The sequence below is a fragment of the Theropithecus gelada genome, chromosome 19 (assembly GCF_003255815.1).
Source record: "Theropithecus gelada isolate Dixy chromosome 19, Tgel_1.0, whole genome shotgun sequence".
Taxonomy (NCBI): domain Eukaryota; kingdom Metazoa; phylum Chordata; class Mammalia; order Primates; family Cercopithecidae; genus Theropithecus; species Theropithecus gelada.
This window is the reverse complement of record NC_037687.1, coordinates 7,986,324-7,999,096: the sequence shown is the minus strand read 5'-3', so window position 1 is coordinate 7,999,096 and position 12,773 is coordinate 7,986,324. Positions and strand designations below refer to the sequence as shown.

At 53.2% G+C, this 12,773-nt stretch overlaps 1 protein-coding gene across 1 annotated transcript in view; it reads left to right on the top strand.

Moving 5' to 3' along the window:
- Nucleotides 1-12,773, top strand: part of ELAVL1 (ELAV like RNA binding protein 1) — a 45,645-nt gene that overhangs the window by 12,977 nt on the left and 19,895 nt on the right. The window contains exons 2-3 of the mRNA XM_025367429.1: nucleotides 1,302-1,489; nucleotides 12,377-12,480. Of these exons, the coding sequence (XP_025223214.1) occupies nucleotides 1,318-1,489; nucleotides 12,377-12,480 (276 nt within the window). The 5' untranslated portion in view covers nucleotides 1,302-1,317. The remainder of the gene's footprint in view (nucleotides 1-1,301; nucleotides 1,490-12,376; nucleotides 12,481-12,773) is intronic.

Genomic DNA, 12,773 nt, shown 5'->3' with positions numbered 1-12,773 from the left:
GTGGAGAACACTCGTTCCGTAGCGTTACAATGAAGTATTGACTGAATAAAATTTTTTTAAAATAGAGGCCGGACACAGTGGCTCATGCCCGTAATCGTAGCACTTTGGGAGGGTGAGACGGAAGGATTACTTGAGGCCAGGAGTTCAAAATTAACCTGGGCAAGATACCATCTCTACAAAAAGTGTTAAAAATTAGCTGGGCATGGTGGCGCATACCTGTATTCCCAACTACTCAGGAGGCTGAGGTGAGAGGATTGCTTAAGGATCTCCCAGGAGTTCAAGGCTGCGGTGAGCTGTGATGGCACCACCACACCCATTATTAGCATCTCACATTCACATGATACCTCTGTTATTCTTAGTGAATCAATATTGACACATTATTAGTAACTAAAGCCCGTAATTCAGATTAGAGTTCACTGTGTATATTGTTCATTCTATGGGTTTTGACAAACATGTATTGTCACATCCACCATTATGTATCATGCAAAATAGTTTCACTGCCCTAAAACCCTGACAATCCTGTGTTCCACTATTTGTTGTCCCCCCCACCCCTGACCTGCATCCCTGGCAACCACTGATCTTTTTCTCTGTAGTGTGCCTTTTCCAGAAGGTCGTAGAGTTGGAATCATACAGTATACTGTGTTCCTTCACTTAATAATATACATTTAAAGTTCCTTTAAATGTCTTACCTGGCTTAATAGCTCATTTCTTTTTATCATCAAAGAGTGTGCCTGTGTACAGCTGAACCACACGAATGAAGTCTGTTTATTCATTCACCCATTGGAGGAGATCCTGGTTGCTTCCAGGTTTTGGCAATTATGAGTGAAGCCGCTGTAAACCTCCACGTGCCGATTTTTATGTGGCTGTAAGTTAACGTGCAGTGTAGAAAAGAATCTCTAAGCGCAGGGCCAGAAGCAGGGGCTCACGCCTCTAATCCCAGCACTTTGGGAGACTGAGGCGGATGGATCATCTGAGGTCAGGGGTTCGAGACCAGCCTGGCCAACACAACGAAACCCCATCTCTACTAAAAATACAAAAATTAGCTGGGCATTGTGGCAGACGCCTGTAATCCCAGCTACTCAGGAGGCTGAGGTAGGAGAATCACTTGAACCTGGGATGCAGAGGTTGCAGTAAGCCGAGATTGTGCCACTGCACTCCAGCCTGGGTGACGGAGTGAGACTCTGTCTCAAAAATAAACAGAAAGAAAGAAAAATTTTTAAGTGCAAATGCAGTTTCTAGTTTTGCCTTCATATACTGCAATATGAACATTTTGAGTTTACTTGCTCTTTTTTCCTTTGTAGATTTTTGAAAAATACAATGTCTAATGGTTATGAAGACCACATGGCCGAAGACTGCAGGGGTGACATCGGGAGAACGAATTTGATCGTCAACTACCTCCCTCAGAACATGACCCAGGATGAGTTGCGCAGCCTGTTCAGCAGCATTGGCGAAGTGGAATCTGCAAAACTCATTCGGGATAAAGTAGCAGGTAAACATATGGAGGCGTTTTAGTAATTTAGTATTGGTGGCCATCCGGTGGGCATTGTCTCTTCTGCCTGTGACTCTGGCATTCCTCAGTGCAGGATGACTACAGCCTTGAAACGATGGCTGTGGAGTTTCATTTTTATTTCAAACTCCATTTGTCCATTGCTCTTGTATAAGATCAGACATAAGTTCCCAAAAGAGGAAAAATTCATTGTAAGACAGAGAGCGTATACAAAATAAGACATTGCGAGGAGAGGAAGGAATCAGAGACAGGGCATTCTGAGAACTGGAAGGGGCCGGAGAACCACAGCCTGACCTGGCTTGGCCTGGGCAGGTCAATTGTGTCCGATGTGTGGAAGGGACCCCGGCGAGTGTACTGTCCAGGGCAGGCGCAGGCAGGCCCGCCCCTGTCTGTCCAGACCCCCACGTTTGGTCAGGCCCAGGTCAGCAGAACACCGACGACCTCGTGGACAGCCCTTCATTATGTTTGGGCTGCTCTGTTTACTGTCAACGCCATCAACTTGAACTTCTGCACCATGCTGAGCTTGAACTCTCAGAGGGGCAGGTTCCTGGCAGCTGAAAGCCCTGATGTTCCACTCCCTCACAGTGGGACTTCTAAGCCTCTGTGTCCCCATCCGGAATGTGGAGATTGTGGCTCCTACATCCTGGTGGTCCCTACCTCATAGGTGTTTGCAGAGGGCCTGGCACCTGTGAAGGCCCTCCTTACAGAGTGGCCTCCATTCTGAGAGTGTAGCTTCAAGGACTCTGGAGAGAATTACGGACAGACCATGTGTGGAGCTGTCCTCCTCCTCCTCTCCCAGTGCCCCCTCTTCCTCCTCCTCCCTCTACCCGCCACCACCCCCCTGCCTTCCTTTCTGTCTCCACCCTGCTTTTAGGAAGCCAAGGAGTGGCCATTCCTCTCCGGGCTGTGGCTGCTACCCTGGATTTGGGGACTGTGATTCCCTATACTGAAAACTCATTTCAGGCTGGGCATGGTGACTCACACCTGTAATCCCAGCACTTTGGGAGGTCGAGGTGGGAGGATCACTTGCTCAGGAGTTCAAGACCAGCCTGGGCAACATGGTGAAACCCCATTTCTACGAAAAATACAAAAACTTAGCTAGGCGTGGTGGCCCGCATTTGTGGTCCTGGCTACTTGGGGGGCTGAGGCAGGAGGATTGCTTGAGTCTGGGGGGTTGAGGTTGCAGTGAGCCGAGATTGCACCTTACTAAGTACCACTTGGTACTAAAGTGTCTTCTACACTTGAGCGTGGGCAACACAGTGAGACTTCGTCTCAAAAAAAAAAAAAAAAAAGAACTAATTTAAAAGTTAAACGCTGGGCACAGTAGCTCATGCCTGTAATCTCAGCACTTTGGGAGGCCAAGGCAGGCAGATCACCTGAGGTCAGGAGTTTGAGACCAGCCTGGTCAACATGGAAAAACCTCATCTCTACTAAAATACAAAAGTTAGCCAAGTATGGTGGTGCATGCCTGTGATCCCAGCTACTCGGGAGGCTGAGGCAGGAGAATCACTTGAACCTGGGAGGCGGAGGTTGTGGTGAGCTGAGATTGCGCCACTGCACTTCAGTCTGGGCAACAGAGTGAGACTCTGTCTTAAAAATTAAATGAAAGTTAAAAAAAGTTTCTATTATGAAACGTTTCAAGCATACATGAACATAGGGCGATGTGTTGGACCTAATGTGCCCATCGATGCACTTTATCTTCAACAGTTCCCCAGTAACCGTAAGACACCTGACCCCCCAGTGACTCCCAAAGAGCCTGTCTGGCGGCTGTACAGGGAATTCAGATGCGGGCACTGAATACAAAAGCCTTCTCTCCTTCCAACTCCAAGAGTCTGATTTAATAAACGACTTCTCAATAGAGATTTTACGCAGTATACAAACTTAAGCAGTGTTGGAATGTTCTAGAAGCCAGCATCTCTCTCCTGCTCCAGGAGACCATCCTGAATAAGAGAAAGGTTTAAAAATTCTCCTGTGCCACTAACAAGTCTCACCTTTTTCCTCTGACTTTCTGGTGGACGGGAATTTTCCTTGATATTCCTGAGCACTGGAGATTTTGCAAGCATTCCCACAGAATTTGCAGTGGTTCTCCTGGAACCTGACTTCTTTGTCTGTTCCCTTGTGGTTTTCACAGGAATGTGAGCTATGCTAATAGGAACACCTAGATTTGGCTCAGTCTGGAGAAAACTGGTTTTGAGAATCAGTGAAGTCTGCAAAAGTGTAATTTGGAAATTATTTCAGTTCAGAGGTGAGCTCTGTCTTATCTTTGGACAGTAGTTAGTAACTGGCACGCCAGGAGTTGTGGAGTGGCTGGGCCTGGGCTTTCATCTTGGCCCAGCCTCTTGCTAGCGGCTCTTCAAGTGACTGGAGCTTTATGGAGAACATGCTGCAACCTGGCTTTGCTCAGCCTGCCGCCAATGTGGGCAAACCTCTTTGCTGACAGGGCCCAGGGCGTGGCCCTAGGTCTCACCACCCCTCTCCCCAGCCAACTGCTTTCTCCAGCCCCCCAGGATAGCCTCTCACCCGGCCAGGCAAGCACCCCGGCAAATCTGATGCCTGGTCTAGCTTATCTTACAACACGAGTGTCCTGGAGCCCCACAGGAGCCATTTCCCTGTGTTTACCCTCCTCAGGCCTCCAGCCACCCACTTCACCCTCAGCTGATGACACCTCCCGCTTCGCAGTGGAACTGACAGCATTTCCAGCTCTCCAACTCCAATCCTTCCCTTCCCTTCCCTTCCCTTCCCTTCCCTTCCCGGCTTCCCAAGAGCCTCAGGCTCTCCAAGTGCCCACTTTTCCTGGGCTTCGAGTGTCTTGAAAGGAATTCCTTCCAGATTCCCAGCTTCCTCTAGCTTGGAGTTCCTCCACGTCCATGCTCCTGACGTCGGGACTGGACACCATGCTGGACGCTGCAGGTGTTGAGCAGCATCCTGGCCTCCACCCACGTGGTCCCAGCAGTGACTTCCCAGTGGTGAAACCCAATAATGTCCTTACATTGCCGCATGTCCCCTGGGAGGCAGTCTCCCCAAGTGAGAGCCACTGCTGTGTGTGTTGGCCTCCCACCCACATACTGTCCTGTTCCCTGTCTCTTCCTTCCAGAAGCATCTTCTCCCATTGGCTTTCAGGAGCACCACCTCCTCCCACCTGTCTGACTGCCCCTGAGGCTGTCTGTCTTTAGCACCTTTCCCCAGCCTTTGACTCAGCTGGTTATGCCAGAGGGTTATGCCATTGTCCTCTTCTTCCAAAGCCGACATTCAGCGTGGGCAGAGTCACTCCATGGCTCCCAGCTGCCCTTTGTCTACCACCTCCTTTTTGACCAGAAAGCTGTCCTGAGCTCCAGATGCCCTTGGCCCCTCAAATGCAGTATATTCCAAACTGACCTGAGTCTCCCTAAAGCCAGCTGCTCGTTTCCAGTTGTCCCCACCTTAGCCGATGGCACCACCATCCACTTGGTAGCTCTGCTCAGAAATCTGGGAGTGTCCTTGGCTCTCGTCCTCCTGGGTGTTTCTTCAGTCCATCCCTTTCCCCTCTCTCCTCAGCCACCATTCTAGCCCAGGACACCACTGCCTGTGGCCCGTGCGTCGTTTTGGCCTCTTAACTGGCCCCCTGTGCTCCCTGAAGACCACTCTCCTCACTGCAGCAGAGGGGCCTGTTTGACAGCCCGCATGTGTCCCTGTCACTCCCCTCCTCAAACCATTCACGTCCGGCCGGGCGCGGTGGCTCAAGCCTGTAATCCCAGCACTTTGGGAGGCCGAGACGGGCGGATCACGAGGTCAGGAGATCGAGACCATCCTGGCTAACACGGTGAAACCCCGTCTCTACTAAAAATACAAAAAAAAACTAGCCGGGCGAGGTGGCGGACGCCTGTAGTCCCAGCTACTCGGGAGGCTGAGGCAGGAGAATGGCGTAAACCCGGGAGGCGAAGTTTGCAGTGAGCTGAGATCCGGCCACTGCACTCCAGCCCGGGCGACAGAGCGAGACTCTGTCTCAAAAAAAAAAAAAACCATTCACGTCCTGGCCCTGTTTGCTTAAGGAGGCCTCCCCTGGCCCAAGTGTCGGATGCTCCGCTGTGGGTTCCCATGGCACCTGGGCCGACCTGCACTGTGGGGTTTCCACCCGGCACTGAGCTGGAGCTTTCTGGTCCAGCACATCAGTATTGCTCCTGGAGGCAGGAGCTTTGTTAGTCTCTGTAGCCCTAGACATAGCCAGTCGGTGTTTGCGGAGTGAAGGAAGGAATGAATGAATGAGTGGTACTGGGGAGGAGGAGAGTGCAGATCATCATTCAGCAAATCCTGGTTGAGTGCCAGCCATGGGCTGGGCACTGGTGGCAGGAGGAAGGAGGGACATGGTGATGGCTGGGAGGAAGGGACTGCCCCATGTGCCGCCCTCAAGACTCGGATTGTTTCTGGCTGGCCTGGCCCTGGTCCCTATGTTGGGGATATGGTGTTGGTTGGTCGTTGGCTGTTCCACCTACAAACACCAGCTAAGGAGGCCACTGCAGCACCCAGTGGTCCTGCCCGCTGCCTTCCTGGGCAGCCCTGCCCTGGTGTCTGGTCTCTCCACGGTGGCCCCATATGTCCCTCGGGAGATCAGAAGGAATGAGCCCGCCACCCTCATGGACGGCCTGTCATGCTGGAGCCACCAGGCTGCAGCCCCGTTCACGGCTTCTGTCTTGCTGTGTATCTCTGGTCGGGTTAAAGTCCGCATCCCTGCCTGGGGCTCCCGAGAGCCCTCGGCGCTTGCCCCCTCTCCCCGCTTGCTGCACCCCCTGCACTCCTCCAGTCAGGCCCTATTCTTAGGCGCTCGTGATTCTCTGAACACTGTTCCCTCTGCAGGAATGCCCTTCCGGGCTTTCCCAGCCTTACGGCTTTTTTCATAATATGAGTCATGTTTGCTTCTCACAGAAAAAAACTTAAGTATGAGCCAAGCAAAAAAAAAAAAAAAAAAAAATCACCTACAATGACACCGCTGTTAGCTTTTGGGCACATGTCCCTCCAGATGATTTTCTTTACGTATTTGTGGCCATAAGCAGTCATGTACTTCTATAGAATGGGCTCTCCCCTCAGGCTGCAGATAAACTTTCCTTCCTATATCTGGACATTTTTCCACTTCGCTGAACATCTTGCGATCCCATCATTATGCAGTCACATAGTATTGTGCTTTCCATTTGTTGATATTTGAAAGACCCGCTGAGATAAATGTCCTGGCATAAATCTTTGCTCATTGGTTATTTCCATAGAAAGTCTTCCTGCCTTCGAAGCAGCAGATGGGAGAGCACACCTTTTAAAGGCTCTTGGTCCCTGTTGCTAACTCACTCTCTAGGGGACTCCTAGTTCGCCCTTCCTTCTGTCCGGCCCTGCCATCCTCTAGCCTTGGCAGGATTTCTTACCTTTGCCACCCTGTGAGGGACGAGCGACATCCAATCAGGGTGATTCCTATTTCTCATGAAGTTCATCACTGTTTCTATTTAGTGGTTGGTTGTACTTCTTTTGTAAAATACCCTTCTTGTCCTTCGCCCATTTCTTTTCTTTTGCGGACCTTTGCTGTTTCTTATTTATTGCTGAATTAATTCACTCCCCACCTCCAGTCTCTGTCTCAGTGAAGTCTTCCCTTGAGCCTTTAAAGAGAGAACTCACAGGACCTGCCGTCTCAGTGCAGAGGAGGGCTTCACCCACAGGGCACTTGCCCCCTCAGCCCTGCATCCCACGTCAGGTCAGGGCGCTGCCCGCGGCAAGAAGCACTGAGGGATGGAAGCATTGTGTCTGGCAGCGTAAGACAAGGAAGCAGCTCTCCAGTCTTAACCCTCATCCAAAGAGAGGGAAAAATGTGTTTGGAAGTTTGAGAGCACTAGCTGGGGTGGGCAGGGTATGGGTGCCCTGCTCAGGGTATGGGTACCCTGTAAGGCGTCCGTGGTGCTCCCCGCAGAGGCAGCTTTGTCTTCTCCAGGCAGCAGCTCTCAGGGTGCAGTCCCTGGGCCAGCAGCAGCATCGGGATACCTGGGGAAATGCAAGTCTCAGACCCCATCCAGACCCCTGAGTCAGCCACTCGGGGTGTTTGACCATCTGTGCTTTAACCTTCATGGAGGGGGATGCTGATGCCAGGCAGGCAGAGAACCAGAGCCCAGAACCCCTGCCCTGTGGCCAGAAAGGGTGCGGAGGCTCTTCCTCCAGTTGAGGGAAGTGAGAGCCGGGCATGCACTGGCCTCTGGGACAGCCCTGCATCTTACTCCTGGGTTCTGTGTCCTGCATTCCTCCCTGCCGGTCTCCTCCTTCCTGCTTCCCCGTATCTCCCACCTGCATGCTCTCCATCCCATCCCCCATCCCAGGGGCCCCGTTTGCCCCCCAAGCACCTACATCAGGCAGACCCACTGCGGCCTGTGCAGGAGCCAGGCCCCTCTGAGCTTGCCTCCCTGTCCTCCTGCTCCTTCACAAGCCCTCAGGCCTCCTGTCTTGGGGCTGATCTCCTATCTCCAGGCAGGGGCTCTGGCAGGCTCTGCCATTGGCGGGCAGGAAGAGCATCTGTAAGGAGTTTGGAGATGCGGATTCCCACGCCTGCCTGACATCCTAGGTCCCAGGCTGGGGTGTAGGGGCATCTAGGGAGCCAAGTTGTTGCCTTGAAGTCCAGATGCCCCTGGTGCAGATGGCTTGTGGACCCTGCCTGGAGAAACAGTAACTTGGGGGCCTATTTCCACTTCTTCTCTAGAGGCCTCCTCTCCTCTGCATAACCATGGGAAGCCCCCTGTCCCTCATGCACTGGAATCACTAGGGAGCTTTAAAAACTACTGAGGAGGCCGGGTGCGGTGGCCCACGCCTGTAATCCCAGCACTTTGGGAGCCCGAGGTGGGAGGATCACTTGAGCTCAGGAGTTCGAAACCAACTTGGGCAATGTGGCAAAACCCCATCTCTACAAAAAATTAAAAAATTAGCCGGGCATGGTGGTGCGCCCCTCTAGTCCCAGCTCCTTGGGAGGCTGAGGTGGGATCATCACCTGAGCCTAGGAGGCAGAGGTTGCAGTGAGCTGAGATCCTGTCACTGCACTCCAGTCTTGGCAACAGACTGAGACCTTGTCTTGAAACCACTGAAGCCAGCTGGCAACCCCCCCACCTCCTCCTTTTCTGACTTCATTGGTTGGGGGTGTGGCCTGGGCAGTCAGTGGTGGCTTAGAAAGCTGCCCAGGTTGGTTTGTATTGGAGGCAAAGGTGGAGGTGGGCGGTCAGGTGCTGGATGAAGCCCTTCTGATCGACGGCCTCACCCAGCGGGTGGAAACCAGGACACCTTCATCCCTCACCTTCCTCCCTTCCCACTGCCTCCAGGCACCCACCACAGAGAGGAGAGCAGACTCTGGGGATGAAGCCAGGCCTTGACTCACAAGGCCCAGCCCATAGGGAGGACAGGGCCCTTACCCCACTACCCCACGTGTAGTCCTCTGGGTGGGGTATTCATCTACCGCCCTGGCCTGTGCACATAGCCTGCATCTCCCATCTGGATTAGATCAGCAGCCCACTGGCTCCACACTGGCTCTGCCCTGCTGCCAGTGGCCACTTCCCAGCCCCTTGCCACACGGGCCACCTCTACTTTCTGGGAATACACAGGCATTGTCTCTGCCTCAGAGACTTGGCACCTGCTCTTCTGTCTGGAATGCTCATGCCAGCCACACAGAGGTTTTGTTTAAAATATCTCCTCCGCCACGGGCCCTCCTGACCCCTGTCTTAATGCTTGTCAGTTTCTTGCCACCATGTTGTCTGACTTGCCCCCAGGGATGTGACAGCTTTCATGATGGTAGCGACCGTCCTCTGTCATGCATCACCAACCCCCAGCCAAGCACAGGGCCTGACACATAGTAGGTGCTCAGTTAATGCATCAGCTCCTTGAGGACAGAGAAGGAGCTTGACCATGGGAGGCGACAGGGGCCGCCCAAGGGTGTGCGACTCCCTCGGTGTTGGCAGGTGTGTGCACATGTGGTGAGGAAGAGCATATGGCAGAGACAAAGGCCAAATGTGGGTGGATACTCAGGGCCCGTGAGTCTTCTTGGAATGGACAGGGGATGAGGAGCCTGAGGAGGGACAGTCAGGGAGATGGAAACCTGGTGTGGTTTCCACATCCCAGAGGAGGGGTGTCCCAAAGGGGTAGGCCCTACCCTAAGCTGCCGAAAGCTCAGGGGACACATCCTGAAATGGTCCCTGGGGCAGTGACCATCCTAGGGGACCAGCCAGGACCACCCAGCACCTGGGAGATGAAGCAGGGACTTGGGCCAGGCAGGGACCATGTTTATGTGTTGAGAGGAGCTGGCTGTGGCTGAGGACACAGGAACAGGGATTGGTGCTCGAGTCCTTACCGGTGTGTGACTTTCTCAAGCAGTGCTTAGGCTGCCTGAGGCGCTGCAGCCAAGGAGGCAAGTGGTCCAGGCTTGTGGATGGAGCAGAAGGATGGGGCCCGAATGTAGATGGCGCTGAGCAATTGGAGAGCAGGTGTTCAGGAGTGAAAAAAACCCAGCCAGGCTGACGTTGTGGTCAAGAATCCATATCACAGGAATCCCTGACCCCAGAGGCTGTCCCCTCTGGTCTTGCCCTTGCCATCCCGAGTCCCTCCTGTGGTGTCCAGTGAGTGGGTGTTCGCTTGTACCTGTGCTGAGTGTGTCACAGAGTGGGTGCAGGGACACCTGCCAGTTTCACACCACCGTCTGGAGCGCTTGCAGAGGCCCTGGCAGTCCCGACCTGGCCGCGCTGCTCCGCTGCTTGTTCTCTGAGCTACGATCCCAGTTCGCTCCACGTGGGCCTGGTCCTGCAGTCTTGGTGCTCTGGGTTCTCCCTTTGTCCAGGGCCCCAGAGCTGAGTCTCTTAGCCCCATGGAGTTTTATTAGAAATACGGGTCTAGAGGATCTGATTTTGGTTTTGTTCGTCAGGAAAGAGAGTGCCCCATGCAGAACTAACTGCATGTCATTTCTGTAGCTGCTACGTCAGGGCCATTCCTTAAGTGTGGGCTGGGCGTCCTGACTTCCTTCCGCGGAGGGCAGTGTGGAAAGGGGTGGGAGTCACTTTACAGCGAAGAAACCTGGCAAACTGACTGCCTCGGCCGAGTGATCAGGGTCAGCACCAGCAGCCATAAGTCACGTTGACGGCCTGTGCCCTTGACATAGTGTGATGAGAAGGGCACTCCAGCTGTGCTCTTCTGCACCAACACCCTCAGCCCCACTCCAGGCATGACAGAGACTCCATCAAACCCGATGGAGAGCTACGGAATATCCGACCAGTCCTCAAAACCGTCAAGGTCACGAGAAACAAGAAAATGTCGTCGTCGAGAGGAGCCTGAGGGAATGTGACTACTAAGTGTCACATGGGATCCTGGATGAGGTCCTGGGGCAGGAAAAAACATGAGGGAAAGACTAAGGAAGCGGATGGAGCATGGACCAGAGTTAATGGGAATGTTCATCATCACCAGCATTCCATACTCACACGCGGTGGTACCGATAGGGAAACTGGGAGGGAGCCGTATGGGAACTTGGTATTATCCTTGTAATTTTTCTGTAAACCTAAAACTGTTCTGAAAAATAAAATTCATTTTAAAAAGAAAATGGCAAATCTGGGTTAGGCTCTCTGCTGGATTTGTAATCTTACTGTTGGTGAGATGGGTCTGGATGCCCCTGGCCCAGCTGCAAAGAGGATCTCTGCCGCAGTGGGGCTCCAGGCCTCCTCTTCGGTGACCTGCGCATTGTGGTGCTCTGCCGGCTGGGGGAATGGAGCAGTGCTGGGTGAGGCTCCGGCCCAAAGCAGGTGCTTAGCAGCCTTGCAAGTGCATGGATATGCTGGGGGGAGGCGGGGATTGCGCTCTTCCCTGGGCCTCCTCACTTCCCCTTTAGTGAGAGCATTTAGCCAAATGTCCTATGAAGCTCCTTCTGAACCCTGACCTCAGAGGCTGTCTCCTCTGGTCCTGCCCTTGCCATCCCGAGTCCCTCTCGTGGTGTCCAGTGAGTGGGTGTTCACTTGTACCTGGCTGAGTGTTTCACAAAGGGGGTGCAGGGACATCTGCCCGTGACCTTGGTTCTCCCCCACTGTCCGGTGGGGCTGGGGATTCTCAGCTCCTGGCCTCTCCTTGGGCTCTCCGTCCTCTTCTGCCCCACAGCAGGGTCGGGCTGGTCTCAGGCTTGGGAAGGTAAATGGAACTGGTGCTGGGTGGTGCCAGCAGACCCTCCTGCTCTGGACAAGGAAGTGGTAGAGAAACAGCAGTGACACAAACTGGGGTCCACCAGCCTGTCCACTGCCATGGTCTTCCTTTTCCTCACCACCCAGGTCCACAGAGTGGCTGGCACCCATGGGACTGGTCATTCAGAAAGATGCTGTCCGTAGCACAGTATTTTTAAAAAATATTCCATTTTAAATAACTTTTGGGGTTATTTTAATTACAAAAATAAAACCTCTTGGCCAGGCGTAGTGACCCACATCTGTAATCCCAACACTTTGGGAGGCCGAGGTGGGAGGATTGCTTGAGCCCAAAAGTTTTAGAACAGTTTGGGCAACATAGTGAGACCCCATCTCTACAAATAATTTTAACAATTAGCTTGGGCCTGCCGGAGTGGGCCTGTAGTCCCAGATACTCTGGAGGCTGAGGTGGGAGGCTGTAGCCCAAGGATCTGAGGTGGCAGTGAGCTGTGATCACAGCGCTGGACTCTACCCTGGGTGACAGAGCAAGATCCTATCTCCAAAAAAAAAAGTAACCTGTGTCCATTGCAGAAAATGTACGTGTTTGCCAAAGTAAGAAAGTTTGCTAGCACCTGTAATCGCATTTCCCAAAGGCCTGGCAGGTAAAGTACTTCCCGACCTCCCTGTCCCTCACTCGCAGACGGTCGGCTTACCAATGTTCTTGTGTTCTCCCCCACAGGACACAGCTTGGGCTATGGCTTTGTGAACTACGTGACCGCAAAGGATGCAGAGAGAGCAATCAACACGCTGAACGGCTTGAGGCTCCAGTCAAAAACCATTAAGGTAAAACCATTAAGGATCTGATCATCACCTCATCCATTCCTGCCCTAGACACAGGTCTGTGCTGAGCCCCGCCCAGCCTCACAGTCACTCTCCAAGGGACTATGAGCACGGCCACTCCTCCTCAGGGGCTCCCATCAGATACCCTGGTCAGGTGGTGACCCTCCCAGGCCTTACATGGGTGGTTCAGGGCCAACTCCCCACCCAGGGTGCCCCCAGGTTGCATCAGCTCCCAGGCCTCCCCTGTCGTCTCTCCTGCCTGACTTGCTGTGTTCCCATCCCTGGACAGCTCCATC